The 17,541-nt window shown below is 33.5% G+C and overlaps 2 protein-coding genes and 1 pseudogene across 4 annotated transcripts; all 3 read left to right on the forward strand.

Moving 5' to 3' along the window:
- Positions 1-263: 263 nt before the first annotated feature.
- Positions 264-6,476, forward strand: LOC116000472 (receptor-like protein 13). Of its 3 annotated transcripts, none has more exons than XM_031240562.1 (11): positions 264-716; positions 813-968; positions 1,089-1,178; positions 1,319-1,420; positions 1,553-1,699; positions 1,803-1,886; positions 2,788-2,934; positions 3,039-3,122; positions 3,701-3,868; positions 3,964-4,109; positions 4,240-4,372. In XM_031240562.1, exons 1-10 carry the CDS (start codon positions 359-361, stop codon positions 4,047-4,049), a joined length of 1,422 nt encoding a protein of 473 aa, XP_031096422.1. In that variant the 5' UTR covers positions 264-358; the 3' UTR covers positions 4,050-4,109; positions 4,240-4,372. The 3 variants fall into 3 exon arrangements, with proteins under 3 accessions (XP_031096422.1, XP_031096423.1, XP_031096421.1); XM_031240563.1 differs by having other exon boundaries at positions 266-716; positions 1,346-1,420; XM_031240561.1 differs by lacking the exons at positions 264-716; positions 813-968; positions 1,089-1,178; ... (3 more) ...; positions 2,788-2,934; positions 3,039-3,122 and having other exon boundaries at positions 3,726-3,868; positions 4,240-6,476.
- Positions 6,477-11,193: 4,717 nt separating this feature from the next.
- Positions 11,194-13,032, forward strand: LOC115999282 (probable leucine-rich repeat receptor-like protein kinase At1g35710). Its single transcript, XM_031239138.1, has one exon. The coding sequence runs from the start codon at positions 11,194-11,196 to the stop codon at positions 13,030-13,032; it is 1,839 nt and encodes a 612-aa protein (XP_031094998.1).
- A 1,868-nt stretch (positions 13,033-14,900) lies between these two features.
- Positions 14,901-15,012, forward strand: LOC116000549 (annotated as a pseudogene).
- The last annotated feature ends 2,529 nt before the right edge of the window (positions 15,013-17,541 follow it).

A 17,541-nucleotide genomic window follows, 5' to 3' on the forward strand; every position in this document is an offset into this window, starting at 1 on the left:
CGTGTGGAACAATCTAAACTAGAGTAGTAATATATCATTTTCGTAATTATGGACGTTTGCATTATTGCATCTTATCTTTATCTAACTAATAATAACAACATAAAGTAGATCTCAATAAGCGTGTGGAACAATCTAAACTAGAGCAGTAATATATCATTTTCGTAATTATGGACGTTTGCATTATTGCATCGTATCTTTATCTAACTAATAACAACATAAAGTAGATCTCATATGCACTAAATTGCTGCTTATTTAAGAAAGCTAAGGTTATATATATAGAAGAACCCGTGTAGCTCACTCAAAACACAGGCACTGTACTAATATTGATTCTATAGGTATACTTCTTTTAACTCATCTAATGGGGAAATTTATATTATGGGTTGTGGTTTCGGTGATGGTAATGAATACTTGGGGTTCCTTAGGATGTTTAGAGGAAGAGAGGATTGCACTATTACATCTAAAATCCCACATAACAAATAACACATATGGAAATTCTCTAGTTTCATGGGTTGATGATAAAAGAAGCGATTGTTGTAAATGGTCAAGGGTAACATGTAGTAATATCATGAAAAGAGTGGTTGAGCTAGATCTCTATTCTGTAAGGGATGAAAGAGTTGGGAATTGGTATATCAATGCCACTGTATTTCTTCCTTTCAAACACCTCAACTCTTTATACTTGTCTGAAAATAACTTGGCTGGTGCAATTGAAAATGGAGGTAAGTCTTTCATAATAATGGAAATACTTAATTAGACTCATCTATAGCTATTCTGTTAAATTGTTATTTCATTGATATTTAATGATATGTTAACAGGTTTTGATAAGCTGTCAAAACTTCACGATTTGAAAGTGCTTGGTTTGAGCTATAACAACTTGGATCGCAATATATTTTCTTCTCTCAATCATCTTTTATCTCTCAAGAAACTTTATTTGGATGGAAATCCATTGGACTCACCTCCAAATAAATCGGGTATATATGCTTATTTAATCAGTCCACCTATGATGTCAAATAAGGAGCTCAATATTCATTTCCTGGTGTGTAATTCATGTGCTGAAATTATTGTTATTTCATCTTGTATGACCAATACAGGTCAAGAAAGGCTCTCAGGATTAAGCAATCTAGAGACCCTTAGCATGAGTTCAACCAAGATAGAAGATAACAACGTCTTATCAGTTTTGAGTAAACTAATCTTTTCAAATATTATATATATTTATGTTGTGTTTGTATGTATATATATGTGTAACAATGTATCTTAATATATTGGTTCTTTTTTTTTTTTTTTCAATAAATATGCATGTGACCTCTAAACTTGTTAACAGCCAGATTCTACGTACCCTTATGGACAGATTTAAAAGACTTTATCAGCTTGAAGGATCTACGCATAAGCAGTAACAAATTTCAAAGCTTTGGACCAATTAAAGGTATTCAATATACACACATACATACATATTCCTAATTAATTACTTCTATATATATACATATGTGAGTCGAATAAATATTATTATTATTATTAACCATGACTCTAAAATTTACTAATTCAACTTTTTGTACAGACGGAGAAGAACCACAGAAATTAGAGATGTTGTCTTTATCCTTCAACAGATTTAATAAGAGCATATTCCAATCGCTTAAAAGGCTTCCTTCACTAAAGTATATATGTCTGAGTGAAAATGATATTCGTGGGCGATTACACATACATGGTACATCTCATATATAACAGTAATTGCATTGTTACATATTCTACCTCTTAAATTCTTTACAAACCTAAAATTTGAATGATTTACCTTCCAACTATTTCTGCAGACATATATTCCTCGAGCAATCTAGAGGCATTATATTTGGATCGCAATTATATTGAGGGCTTTGACACCTTTGCAAGCCTTTCAGGTCTGTTGCTCTTTATCTAATTAAGTTTTTTAAGGAATTCAATATACATATAGAAATAGGGTCACATGTGCAGTGGCAGCCTCCTTCCATGCATGCAAATGTGTTGACAGATTTGGACCATTGGATGATCTCATATATATCAACCGTTGAAAAATGAAAATCAATGAAAATAGAAAAAAAATGTGGTGGCATTTTTATAATTTTTTACACCCAGTATATTTTTGTAGTGTACTGTTATAATAAGCCCTAATCCTGCTAATATTACAAATACTAAGTCCAATCCGTATCAAACTCTTTGGTAGCTTTGCGTTGGGTCTCCTTCTTAGACCTTCTTGATCTAGTTATTCCCGTAGGCCGGTCCATGTGGCCCAGGCCTAATGTATTATCCATCAGATTTGTCCACAGGTTCTTACATAGGGAGTGATTCTCAGATAAACAGGTTTATATATATGGGTAAGTTCAAATAAGAACAACCCACTCCCATAAAAAAAAAAGAAAAAAAAAAAGAAAAAAAAAAAGTGAGGGTTGATCTAGACCACCAATGGTTTAAGTTTTTAGTTAAAAAGAACAAGGAATCAATTTTGTAATTATTACAATATTTATAAAAATGATCACTTTTCCCTTTATTTTTCTACAACAATCAACCATTGATCTACTCTACCTAAATAGATAGATCATCACTTTTTACAAGGAAACTTGTTCCCATGCTTGTGTGCAGTCATACTTATTTGCATATTCTGACCTAAAGAAGTGTTCTCTTTTGAACACAAGCCTATATATATATATATATATATATATATATATATATATATAAAAGGATATTTTAATAAAAGAAAATACTGATGAACACTGTTCTTTACTTTGAATCATAAATTTATTACTAATCCACAATTTTGTACAGATGGGGGAAGACAAACGAAATTGGAGACATTGGGTTTAGCAAACAATAGGCTTAACAATAATATATTCAAATCACTTAAAGGATTTTCTTCACTCAAGTTTCTGTATTTGATTGAAAATGATTTTCACGGACCACTGCAAATACAAGGTATATCGTATACAAAAATCTGCAGGTTGTTTAATTTCATTGAATATCATTTCTTTGCCCATCTAGAATGTCAATAATGCACTTGTCAACTTGAATTGTTACAGATATAAATGGTTTGAACAATTTGGTGGACATAGATTTGAGTTACAGTGTTTTTGAGGATTTTGAGAACACTACAAGTCCTTCAGGTGAATTGTTTATATAATTATTAAATGGAGTTAATTCCACCAGAGATCCGTTGTCTTTGTTGGAAATTTCAAATTTAGTCTCAGACTATGATTTTTGCTATTAAACATCTCATACTATTATTTTTTGGACACTTTGTCCTTCTCATGACTTTTCCGGCATATTTTAAGTAAGGGCATTTTTGTCTCTTCATATTATTTTTTTTTGTTATTTTTCTGGTTTTAACTGGTTTAATTAGTTTAGAACTTTACTAAAAATCGGTTGAAAAATATTATTATTAGAAATCAGAGGTTACCTAAAGTCCTAAACCAATTTAAACTGGTTGAAACTGAAAAAATAACAAAAGAAAAATATGAAGAGACAAAAATACCCTTACTAAAACTAGAAAAAGTCATGAGAAGGACTAAAAGTGTCGAAAAAACAATAGTCAGGGATGTTAAATGGCAAAAACTATAGTGTGAGACTAAACTTGGAATTGTCACGAAAGACGAGGGACCTTTGGTGAAATTAACTCTTATTAAATGTGTCATTTTTCTTAAAAGATATATTTAACTTAATCTTTTACATTTTGTAATGTCAGAATTAGGAGTATCATCAAGAGATATTAATAACAACAGTCATCTCAAGTGGCACTTAAATAACATCACGTGTAACATGTCAAAGCTATTACAGCTCTTGACAACACTTCCCTCCATTAAGAGCCTCAGTTTACAAAATAACAACATTACCAGCCTTGATGCAATTCATGGTGAGAAAAATGAGAGATCTAGACTCATCTAAATTATATTTTGCTCATATATTTTCTTTTCTCTAATCATCTTTTATGTGTATGTGGCATGTAAGCATTGAGAAATATTAGCAACTTGAAGAGTTGTTTCTTGACTACTCTTACCTACACAAGGACTTTCTTCAAAGTATTGGACCAATGAACTCGCTCAAAGTATTATCAGTGAGTGGAACACAATTAAGAGGCACTTTACCTAATAAAGGTATTTTTTTTGCATACTCTTTTTTTTTTTGGGTAACCATGCATGTATAGCCCTTAAAACTTGTTAAATGCATATGGTCTCATTTCTATAATAATGACTTTAAAACTTTGTTCTAATTACATTACCACAGGTTGGTGTGAACTAAGGAAACTCGAAGAGCTTTGGTTTAATGGAAATCAATTGGATGGAACACTTCCACCATGTTTGGGAAATTTAACATCCCTTAATTTGATTGACCTCTCTCAAAATAGGTTTGTTGGAAACCTTGGACCTTCATCTCCACTTTCGTCACTCATATCACTCAAATATCTTTTTATTTTGAGTAATTCCTTTGAAATCCCAAGCTCATTCACGGTCTTTGCTAACCATACCAAGCTTAGGGGCATTCGTGCTAATGGAAATAGGGCAATTACTGAAACCGAGTTGCAAAGTTGGGTTCCTAAGTTCCAACTAGATTTCTTTACTATGTCTAATTGCACCGGCTTTCAAAATTTGCCAACATTTCTTCACTACCAGCATGATTTAAGGGTCCTTGACATCTCTATAAACAGTTTAGAGGGAGAATTTCCGAACTGGTTGTTACAAAACAACACAAACCTTTATTATGTTCTCATGAACTCCAATGCTTTCACAGGAACCCTTGAGTTGTTGTCACATCTTAACCATGATTTGTCGATATTTGATGTTTCCAACAACAAGTTGAGTGGAAAAATTCCTAACAACTTAACTTTAACATTTCCCCATATTGTGACGATGAACCTCTCCTACAACTTGTTTGAGGGCCAGATACCTTCCTACCTTGGCAACTCAAAAGAGCTATTGTTTCTTGATTTGTCAAACAATTCATTCACGGGGGAAATTCCAAAGGAGTTGTTGATAGGTTGTTCCTCATTGAAGATTTTTAAACTGTCAAACAATAAGTTGGAAGGAGAAATAGTCCAAGAATTTGGCTACTTATCTTCACTAGAGGGCTTCTATCTTGATGGTAATAATTTCACAGGCACCACATTGGATAGCCTTTCTAATATCCCCTTTCGCATTTTGGATATTAGTGACAACAAGTTTTCAGGAAAAATTCCAAGATGGATGGGTCACATAACAAGTTTGGAACAACTCACTTTGTCCAGGAATCATCTTGAAGGTCCTATCCCTATTGAGTTTTGTAACTTAGAAAACCTCTCTATTCTAGACTTATCAGAGAACAACTTAACAGGGTCGATTCCATCATGTCTCAACCCATCGTCCATAAAGCATGTTCGCCTCAGTAAAAATCAACTCTCTGGTCAACTCAATCGTGCATTTTTTAATAGCACTACGTTGGTGATATTTGATCTCAGTCATAATGATTTTGTTGGAACAATTCCAGAATGGATAGGCAATTTCTCTGGGTTGACCATTCTTCTCCTCAATGGAAATCGTTTTGAAGGTGAGATTCCAATTCAAATATGTCAACTCATGAGATTAAGTGTGTTGGATTTATCTAATAACATACTAAGTGGTACGATCCCCCATTGCCTGGGTAAGATGCGTCTAGAAGTAACTAATGAAAAATCCACAGCAATCAATTTGCCACTTACCACCTTCGGCGTTGGGATTCCATATGACACTCCATTCTCAACAAATGACGGGCCTCCTAAGGTGGAATTCAGAACAAAGGGAAATTTATATGACTATGTAGGCAACAACCTCAAATTAATGTCTGGAATTGACCTTTCAGCTAATAGATTAATTGGTGAAATTCCATTCGAGTTGGGAAACTTGACTGAGATATATGCATTGAACTTGTCACATAACAATCTTAATGGCACGATCCTAGAAACATTCTCAAAGCTAGGTAATATTGAGAGCTTGGATCTTTCACACAACATGTTGAGTGGAAAAATTCCTAACACGTTGCTCAAGCTTAAATGGTTGGAGGTATTTACTGTTGCATACAACAATTTAACAGGTGCTATACCAGAGCTAAAAGCTCAATTTGCAACCTTTAATGAAAACAGTTACGAGGGCAACCCTTATCTTTGTGGGCCAACATTACAAGTCAATTGTAGCAGGACAGAGCAACCATCATCTCCATTTCCATTACTGTTTAACACTAACACTGATTGTGCGAGTGAAGAAAGTAATAATGTTGATATGGATGTCTTTTACATCAGTTTTGGTGTATCTTATGTTGTGTTTTTGTTAGGTACCATAGTGGTGTTTTATATAAATCCCTATTGGAGGGACTCCTTGTTTCAACTTATTAAGGTCTATGTATGTAAGTGGTTATGTCAAGGCAAATATTAAATATTCATAGTCTTGTATTTAGTTTGATTAAATGTATTGTGAACATGTAAATCAATCATAATAGATGTGTTCATTTGTGAAGACCGTGTCCATTGGGTTGTTTAAATACGGAGTAATAAATTAACTGGATAACATTTGGCTTTGATATCAATTTGAAATATGAGTTCCATCTCAACTAAGATGGTAAACTGATTGTCAAACTATATATTTATGTTTATATATTATACACTCAAGATGTTTAATGCCTCTAAATCGAACGATCATATTTTTGTAACTTTCTAATTTGAAAATTTGTATATACTTTTTTTTGTGCGATAGAATGCATTTGGGGCATTATCTCACTCTTTGCCTGGCGATTCCCATAACATGAGCCCCAAGAACCTCATTCATCCTATCCCCCTTTTGAGCAACATTGACAAGACAATCATCACATCAATTACTTCCCCTCAAAATATGATGGATCCTAGTTTGGGCATTCTTTGTGTAGCTCGTTTACCGATAAGAATGTCTTTTACACACCCATTAAGTATCAAATCACAGTATAGTGTTAAAATATTGTTCCACTGAAGATGACTCTTGTAATGTTAGGACTTAGGAATTGATGCAAAGTGAAGTTAAGCACAAGCTAAAACTATCCTTATAGAATCTAGGCATATCATTAATGAGTTGGTTTGATATGATTAAGCAAATAACAAATAAGACAAGTAAAACAAAGGACCGAGATTTAGTTTATTCAAGCTAAGATGTCAAATATTGTACTAAGGATTATGGAATTAAAACAAGACATAAGATAAGTGAGATGCACTAAGTGTCCAAATGCCACCCCATCTGTAAAGACAAAATCAGCCACAAGCTTTGAAGTTGTGGTTGGTGATTTGCTGCTCAAGGCGACTTTGTGGCTGACGCGTAGAGATCAAGTGTTGAAGATCGGAGGGGCATCCAGATCGAAGGAACATTATCTCAATGAACTGTGCTTTGTGGATACAATGTGTGATTAGTTCACTTGTATTTTTTGTAAAAATACTAGTGGAATCCTCTCCTTGATGCTAGGGAGATCGAAGAGTGAGTAGACACTTGCCGAATCACTATAAAAATATCGCTCTATCTTTTTTACATTTTGCACTTTATTTTCAACTGATTGCATCATTCGCGCGCGCGCACACACACAATACGCGTTAAACTGTTCAAAACGTAAAACTGTGCTACAAACTTTTTAAGACTTCCGTTGCCTATCACTTGTTATCAGCTAGTGATAAAGCTCTGTTTTGAAAATTGTTTGAAGTTAAAATTTTTGAAAAAGTATATTCAACCCCTCCCCTTTTAGATTTTTAGATCACCGAGACCAACAAGAATATTTCTAATACATTACAAAAACAAGTAATGGCAAATTAAGAATTTCAAAAAATATGTCATTCTTGAGAATGACCCAAGAATACGAAATACCCTAATACTATGTCCCATCAATGGAATAACTATTCTCATTACATGGGGACACATCCTTGATAATTTGATATTAGTAATTTTGAATAAAGCGACTTATCAAATGACATAACCTTGTAGCAAGACAAGACCAATGACACGAGTATCAAGTTGCATATGGAAAAAAATCCTAGATGATGTCGAAATATTAGAATGATATTTCATTCCAAGCTTATTTCTTGAACAAAGTACACGGTGTAGAACAGCCATTTCATAATGAAATAGATATATGGAATAGACACACACTAGAAAAATTAGACACTAATGAAAATGAATTGAAAGCAATAATGGCCTTTGGAGATATGTGTGGAAAAAGAAATTTCATAATTTAATAATTAATCCGTATTTTTCTTTTCTTTTTTTTTTCAAAATATTTTTACAATACATGTTCAACTTTTCTACAATTATCAAAATATATGTTAACATTGTTATCTCATTACATATGTTTTTATATGAAATTGGTATGAACTTAAAATAGTTTTCTTATCCCCGGACCCCGGGTCCAAAGCACTCATACGAATGTGATCGATTTAGATTATTTTTTCTTGAGGAACAAACGGAAACCCCAAAAAAGAATAATAATAATCATTAAAGTGCGCAACCTATATAACTATATCATTAGTAAAGTGTAAAAGGTAAGATTCTCTCAATAAAATATAGATTGAAATGTTTTAGACTTTTAGCAATCCAAATTAACATGTTTTAGGAATATTTATAAGTGAACTAATTAAAATTTTTTTATTATCTTTTTTCAGATACAAAAGGAAAATAAAATTTAGTTGAAAAGATAGTCTTGTCTTCAAAAAAAATTAAAGAAAAATGAAACAGATAATACAGTAGTAGTAGAGATATTTTATTTTATTTTTTGGCAAAAACAAAAAATTAAGGGTAATGAAAATGAAATGAAAGCAGTGATCTACTGGTCTTTGGCGATATTAGAGGACTTAGAAATTTTGTATTTGGAGAATTCCCTCTTCTTTCTTTTTTTTTTTTTTTTTTTTTTTTCACAATGCATGACAAGAACAGAGCTGAGGGGTGCAAAGAAGGTGAGGTTATGGGGTTATAACAATGAATTTGGAAGCAGCTGGATCGATCCGTAATTATAGGGGTGGGAATAGGCCAGACCCCTTCATAGGGGCCTACGGCCTGGCCTACCAAGGGCCTAGCCTATTTAATAAAAAGGTCAGACCTAGGCCTAATTAGAAGCCTATTTAGTTAAATAGGCCTAGGCCTATATTTAAAAGCCTAGCCTACAAGCCCGCAGGCCTAGCCTATTTATATATATACTATAATATTTATATTTAATATTTAATTATTATATATTACATTTTATATCTAATATATATATATATATATATATATATATATATATATATATATAACTTACAACCCTAATTCCCAATACCCAAATCCCTATTTTTTGTAAATTTTTTACAGGTATACTTTAAAAGACTTTAAAATGTAGGCCTTAAATAGGTTCAAGGCCTATTTAAATAGGCTCAAAGCCTATTTAGGATCTATTTTGAAGCCTTTTTAAAGGCCTATATGTTAAATAGGCTTTTTAAAAAGGCTTTAGGCCAGGCCATGCCAACTGTAGGCTCAGGCTTGAGCCTAAAAAAAAGCCTACATACAGGCTCAGGCCAAGGCCCAGGCTTTAGATTTCCATAGCAGGCCCAGGCCTAATTTTCTAAAGCCCGGCTCGGCCTAGCCTATTTCCACCAATCGTTATACCCTGCACCACGGTACACATAGCAATGTGCACCACGTACGTAAAACGACGTCGTTTCGGTGTTAGTGGACGCGGATGCGAATGACTCAGGGAATTCATTATCTATAATACACATAATTATTAACTATAATACACAGAACGTTTGCCTATAATACACAGAATGTTTGCCCAGAATACACAGAATATTGACACAAAATACACAGATGTTAGTGGACGCGGACGCGAATGACTCCAGGGAATTCATTATCTATAATACACATAATCATTATATAAAATACACAGAACGTTTGCCTATAATACACAGAATGTTTGCCCAGAATACACAGAATATTGACACAAAATACACAGAACTCATCCTCATAACATTCAAATGCACAAACACATCACAACATGTGTTAATAACATGAATATACAGAATATTTACACAAAATACACATAACTCATCCTCCTAAACATTCGAATGCCCAAACACATCACAACATGTGTTACTAACATGAAATCACAACATGTTTTACTAACATGAATACACATAACGGTTGTCTAGAATACACAGAACGGTTGCCTAAAATACACAGAATGATTGCCTGGAATACACAGAATATTAACATAAATACAGAGACCGGCCGAAACGGGAAACGTGATTTCCAAAAAAAATGGACGATTAGTTTACAAGGCTCAAAACGACGTCGTTTAGGTACGTGGTGCACATTGCTATGTGCACCGTGGTGCACAGTATAATTTGCCTATTTCCACTCCTATCCGTAAATCATGGTTTTGTCTTTTAATTTGACACTTGAGAACAACACATCCATGAGAGGAAAAAAAAGAGGGCATAACCGCATAAGGGTCAAATAGTCATATCTACTTATTCACATGTACACCTTGAACTAAAATAATTAAGATCTAATTGAACACATTTAATTTAAAAATTTTGTTCACTTATCCACCTTTGCTTACATGTAATTTAAATAAAAATAGTTTTGTTCACTTATACTTTTTATTCATTTTGCCATGTTAGCCATTGTTTTATCTTCTAACATTGTTATTTTGATTTTATCTTTTACGTTTATATATCTTTAATTTTGAGGTTTATTGAAAATATGATAATAGTCGTATTTAATTAAAATAACCACTATACATAACACATCAACCAAACAAGATTATATTACATACATCAGTTTTAACAAAAAAAATAAAAATTATTAACATCCAAAAATAATCTGACATTATATTCCATGAACCAAACTACCCTAAATGCATAGAAACTAAATACTTAAAAAGTTTTATCTAATATTGTGTCGAAATAATTCATTATAATTTAAAACGTAAGAATTCAGAAGAAAGTATTTTATCCAAACATCATGTAATAGTGACATTAATGAAAATAAAAATAAAGAAACTTTGGAGATCGGAGCAGAAGATCAAAAAGGCTGCACCTTCATATTAATTATTTTTCCACTCCTCATCCAAAAAATAATAATTATATTTCCACTTTTTTCACATAACCATTCCCTGTATCCGCTATATACAGGATCACATTGAAGCATAGCTTCTTATCATCCACTTTATTGAATTACTATTAACTAACCAATGATGAGAATCTCCATTTTCACTCTTCTTTTACAAATCCTTTGTTTGCTTGCATTAAACACCGCACCCTTACATGCAAACAAAGAAGAAGCTGAAGCTCTCTTACAATGGAAGATCAATGGCCTATCATCTTCTTTACTGGATTCTTCCTGGTCTGTCAACAACCTCACAAATGTGTGCAGTTGGGAGGGTATCATCTGCAACTCGGATGGATATGTTTCAGAGTTGAATCTACCTCATGAAAACATCAGAGGTACACTTGAACCACTCCGTTTTTCCTTGCTTCCTAATCTTACTCGCATCAATCTGAAGAACAATAGTTTGAGCGGAGTGATACCATCTGCTATCAGCAGCCTCCTTAAGCTCACTTTTCTGGACTTGAGCAATAACAACCTGAGGGGGGGAATACCAGAAGAAATTGGTTCAATCACCCGTCTTCAAGTACTGAAATTGTTGAATAATTCATTTCAGGGGAAGATTCCGCCTTCCATAGAAAGCCTTAAACATCTTCAGTTTCTTTCTCTCGAAATGAATCAACTGAATTCTATGATTCCCTTTGAACTTGGGCTATGCACAAATCTTGAATTCCTATATCTAGACCATAACTTTCTAACAGGCGAGTTGCCTCCCAGTATGTCCAATCTTTCCAAACTAGTTGATTTAGATTTATCTTCCAATAGCCTTTCAGGTAAGTTAGTTCCACACCTCATTGCCAACTGGACACAATTAACTTCCTTGTTTATAGATAGCAATAATTTCACTGGAAGAATTCCCTCTGAAATTGGTTTATTGACACAACTTGAATATCTTGCCTTGTCTAGTAACCAGCTTTCAGGTTGCATTCCCTCAAACATTGGGAATTTGAAAAAGTTGTCTCAACTTGACCTTCACAAAAATCACCTCTATGGTCCAATTCCTCCAACAATTGGAAATTTAACAGAGCTTGGCTTGCTAGAGCTTTCAAAAAACTATCTTAGGGGATCAATACCACCGGAAGTAGGATATTTAACATCACTATCTGCTGTTCTCATAATGTCCAACTTGCTTCATGGACCTGAGACCTTATCAATCTTTTGCAATGTCACATCTCTTTCTGGCCTTATTATAGCCGATAACAAATTGAGTGGAAATATTCCAAAATGCATGGGAAACAACACGAATCTAATTGTTTTAGTTCTTCATGGCAATCAGTTTCACGGGGATATTCCAAAATCACTCTGCAATACATGCCACCTTCAATTTCTTGTCCTGTCAAACAATTACTTGAGTGGTGTAATTCCAACGTGCCTGGGAAATTTTAGCAATCAACTCTCAATCTTGCGTCTTGACAATAATAATTTGCATGGTGCTATGCATAGAGAGTTTTGCAGTTCAACCCCTTTCAAGTTGGTTGACCTATCTCATAATTCTTTGAGTGGTGTTATTCCTTCGTGTTTGGGAAATCTAAGCACAACATTGTCGCTACTTGATTTAAGCATGAATCGCTTTTATGGAAACATTCCAGAAGAAGCTTTCAAGGGTGATGTCCTGCAAGTTCTCATCTTGGGTTATAATGAATTTGAAGGACTTTTACCTCGTACACTCATCAATTGCACGGTTCTCAAAGTTCTTGATGTTGGAAATAATGGTCTAAATGACTCATTCCCACACTGGTTAGATGTTCATCCACAATTGGTAGTGCTCATCTTAAGTTCTAATCATTTTCATGGAGTGATAGGCAGCAATCCTACCACCAAGGTTCCATTTCCTATGTTGCGAGTTCTTGATCTCTCCAACAATCACTTCACTGGACATTTGCCTGAATATTATTTGCTGCATTTTTACTGGGATTATAAATGATATTACTTCTGATTTAGTAGTAACATACTCTAGTGACCATTTTGTTTACATTTTTGGAAGCTCTGTAATGCTGGTGGTGAAAGGGTCTGAGGTTCCCGTGGTAAAAATTCTTAACCTGTATACACTCATAGACTTATCAAGTAACATGTTTGATGGAGATATTCCTATTTCCATTGGAATCCTTGGTTTTCTTCGGGATCTCAATGTGTCTCATAATAGGCTAACTGGCCATATACCATCATCATTGGGAAATCTAACATTGCTTGAAGCGCTAGACATGTCTTGCAACCAGTTGACAGGGGAGATTCCATGACAATTCTCAAAGCTTGGATTTCTGGAAGTACTGAACTTCTCCTATAATCATTTATTCGGAGCAATACCCCGCAGTGGGCAACTTGATACAATTGGCAATGAGTCCTACCTGGGAAATACAGCACTGTGTGGCTTTCCATTGACTGTGGAATGTGAAGCCAGAAAACCACATGTGCCGTCACAAGAAGAAAAAGAAGAGGATTCGGGTTTTTTTAATGGATTTTGTTGGCAGAGCGTGGTGACAGGATATTGCTGTGGAGTTTGTGGGGGATATTTTGCTCTGCGATGTGGAAAACTCAACTGGTTGGTGAGGAACCCCACACGGAAGGGAGGGAAGGGTTCCAAAAGGACTGGTCCAAGAAGACATGCCAGAATAACAACAATTTAGTATTGCAGAGTGATGTGGTAGAGGTATTTAAATTAAATCTCCCTTTATTTTCTAAACTCCAACTTCAAATTCTCAATTTCTTGAAAGACATTTTCTTTGTTTTTTTTTTTTTTTTTTTGAAGTCCTATCGACTCAGGTTTGATACTGTGACCTTTCTTGAAAGAGAGCCATAGAAGTGCCAATTGAGCAACAAACACATTTTCTACTACATATTAGATGTGTAAAGCTGTGGCATTTCACAGGCCTTAGCTTTGTGATTGCAGATTAAAAGGGTGGCGTGCATGCAGAGGTTTACACTCAGAGTTAGTTGTGCTTTTATTGTATTGATTAGTCGTGGGAACTATTATGCCTTCCCCTGTTCTTTATTTTGATGTTTTTAGTACTGTACAGCACAGCGAAGTGCCAACTGACCAACTCCAAGACACTTTTTATCTGTACTATATTGTACTCCCTCCGTCCCATTTTATGTGTCCGGTTCGGTTAACGAGGCTTGACTGGGGTTATTTTTAATCCAATTTTTGATAATATTAAGTTTAGTATTAGTATACAAAATTTATATATTTAGAAACTACACTAAAAATACTATTAAACACAAAAAATCAAATTTAAAAATAAGTAAAATATACTAAAGAAAATAAATAAAGAAGAAATAGTTGGTTTGACCAATGAATAGTAAGTAGGACAGATAAATTGGGACAGAGAGAGTACCATTTTATTAGGCTTTAAGACTTGCTTTAAATGCTAAAAGTTAGATAGAAAGCAATGCAGAATCGAAGTGTATGGAATTATTACTTTGAACTTTTTTTTTTCTTTTTTTATTACTTTGAACTTAAACTTGTGATGACTTGCCTTAATTCGTAATAATTCATAGCTAAAAACACATGTTTTTAGACCAAACTTTTTCATCCAACAAAAAACTACTTTTCGAACATAGGTATTAAACGCATAAACTTTTATAATATGTCATTTTTTTAGATTATGTATTGCTTTTTTATAAAAATAAAATTTGATTGCCACAAAAACGATGTATTATAAATTTAAAGATGGTTTCAATTTTTACTAAACTATATAATATTGCAAGATAAATGGCAATACACAATACTAAAAACAAATCTCCAACTGTGTTTCTAGTGGGAAGATACAAAGATAATAAAGAAAAGAGTTCATTATACCTTTCTCGGCCTTTTGGCTAAGATCAAGTGTAGTATCTGTTCTTATCAGTTTAATATCTGATACGTGGGCTATTAGCCCACACATGGAGGCGTGATAAGAGACTATAAGGGGACTTGGCTGGGAGGTTTCACATATACCATTGGCAATTGTTCCCCATTGCAAGCAGAAGCGTGGGCGCTTTGCTCAAAAGCATTCAGCTGGCCAACTTTCTGGGTTACAGGAGATCAGAGCAATCTTTGAAGGCGACTCTCACGAACTGATTAGTATGTTCAATGAAGGTTCAGCCTCCATTGGAGCAGTATGCAACATCATCAAAGCATGCAGGCAGGAACTGATACAGCTCCAAGAATGGGAGATCAACGCCATTCCACGTGAAGTTAACGCACCAGCTGACTTTCTGGCTAAGAAGGCAAGAGATTTTCCAAGGGGTTTCACACACCTACAGGAACCACCGAACGAGATTCTGGATATTTTAGAACTAGACAGTGCAGGTCTCCCATGTTGCAGACTGATGATTAGTGATAGTTAAGCAAATTGTATATACGGGTTTCCCCCTTCTACGTTGAAATAAAAAAAAAAATAATAATAATAAAAGAGTTCATTTCATTTTTTATCCTAAATTTAAAGGTGACAATCCACTTTTAGTCTTTTTTTATTTTTCTCAGAACATTCACATTTGGTCCTAGTATTAATGTATTATTGTGACATGACCATTTTTGGTCCTCTACCAACAAAATAGTTTTAACACGGATAAATACAACGACATTTCGATTTTCAATTACAATTTTTTTTTATAAAAAATAAACATAAAAATATTGCGGGGTCAACTAATTTTGTATAAAAATGTTCGAAATGTATTTATATTTGACGATATTTTAACGATTTTGTTGACGGAGGACCTAAAATGGTCATGCCACAATAATACTAGGACCAAATATTGATGTTATGATAAAAATGACTAGAGTGGACTGTCACCTATAAATCTAGGAAAAAAAATGGAATTAAGTCTAAAGAAAAAATAATCTCTAGAATTTAGGTAAAGAAAATGTTTGTATAATTTAGCAGAGAAAAAGTTTATAAAAGATGCTATTATGAATATGTTGAAGGTTTGTAGAGCTTAAACAGGGAGATAAAAAAGTATATATTGTTTATGCAGACTTGTAGAGTTGGCAAACAGAAAGTTTAGAAGTACGTTCGGGATTTGAAAGAAATTTCAAATATTTATATTTCAGAGAAAAAAATTTATATAAATCTTAATATAAAAGAGTATAAAAAGTCAACTTTTAAAATTACTAAAACATATCACTTGGCTTTACAAGCTTTTAAAAATATAAATCAAATGTTATATAAACTTTTAAAAACTCTCTAAAAGTCTTCATCAAATGCTTTTAAAGTTTAGTCTTTAAAAATCAAATATTATATTATATCCTCCTAGATACTCTGTCGGACAGGGGCGTAGGACTCCAACCCGGCCTTTCGAATTGGAGATTCAAGGGAAGAAAATTTTAAAGTTTATAAAAGTTTGAATTCGATACACCATTTTATAAAAGAATTATTTGAACATAAACATTAATCCATGGTATAATTATTGGACGAATTTCCGACAAAATAAATGCGGAAGGGATGCCACCGCACCCAAGAAAAGAAGCGCTATCCTTTACATGAATAAGAGATGGGAAAAAGAAGTTGATAAAAAAAAAAAGGTGGGGAAAAAAAGGGGAAAATGGAGATTCTGTGATCCAGTGAAGTGACTGACCAATAGCAAATTAGCAAGGAGAAAGGAGGTGATAGTGGGATAATAAAGGCGAGAGGATACAAGATGTAAAGTGTTGTAAATATTAACAAAACTGTCATTTTAAGTATTTTGTGCTACAAATATACATGAGCATATAATATATAAACATAAATGTGCAGTTCAACTATCAGCTTAGGCTTTTAATTGGATGGAGCACATGATTTGGCCCGCACACGTGAGGGGGCGTGTTGAGCATATAATATATAAACATAAATGTGCAGTTCAACTATCAGCTTAGGTTTTTAGTTGGATGGAGCACATGATTCAATTATACAGGTAGTGTTATATCGTGGACGATGGTCCAAAAACGGCGCCGTTTCTTAAAGTAAAGAAACGGTTACTGCCACATCTTAACGGAGCCTGTAAATGAAACTACCGTGTATCTTAAATGAAGCTATCTCACATTTGTTTTTATATTATCAAATGAAACTGTAGTTGTGTTTAAATGAAACTGTAGTGTATATAAAATGAAAATTGAATAACAGTTTCACATATTTGAGTGTATATTGCCTAATGAAATTGTAGTTATATTGAAATGATACTGTAGTTGTGTACTGTTGTAATGATACTATAGTGTATATAAAATGAAACTGAATAATGGTTCACATATTATTTGAGTATAAAATGTTGAATGAAACTGTAGTTATATCGAAATGAAACTGTAGTTGTGTTGAAATGAAATTGCAGTATATATAAAATGAAATTGAATTACAGTTTCACATATTTGAGTGCATACTGCTCAATGAAACTGTAATTATATTGAAATGATATTGTAGTTGTGTTGTAATGAAACTATAGTGTATATAAAATGAAACTAAATAACACTTTCACATATTTGAGT

This window comes from Ipomoea triloba, chromosome 12 (assembly GCF_003576645.1).
Source record: "Ipomoea triloba cultivar NCNSP0323 chromosome 12, ASM357664v1".
Classification (NCBI taxonomy): Eukaryota; Viridiplantae; Streptophyta; class Magnoliopsida; order Solanales; family Convolvulaceae; genus Ipomoea; species Ipomoea triloba.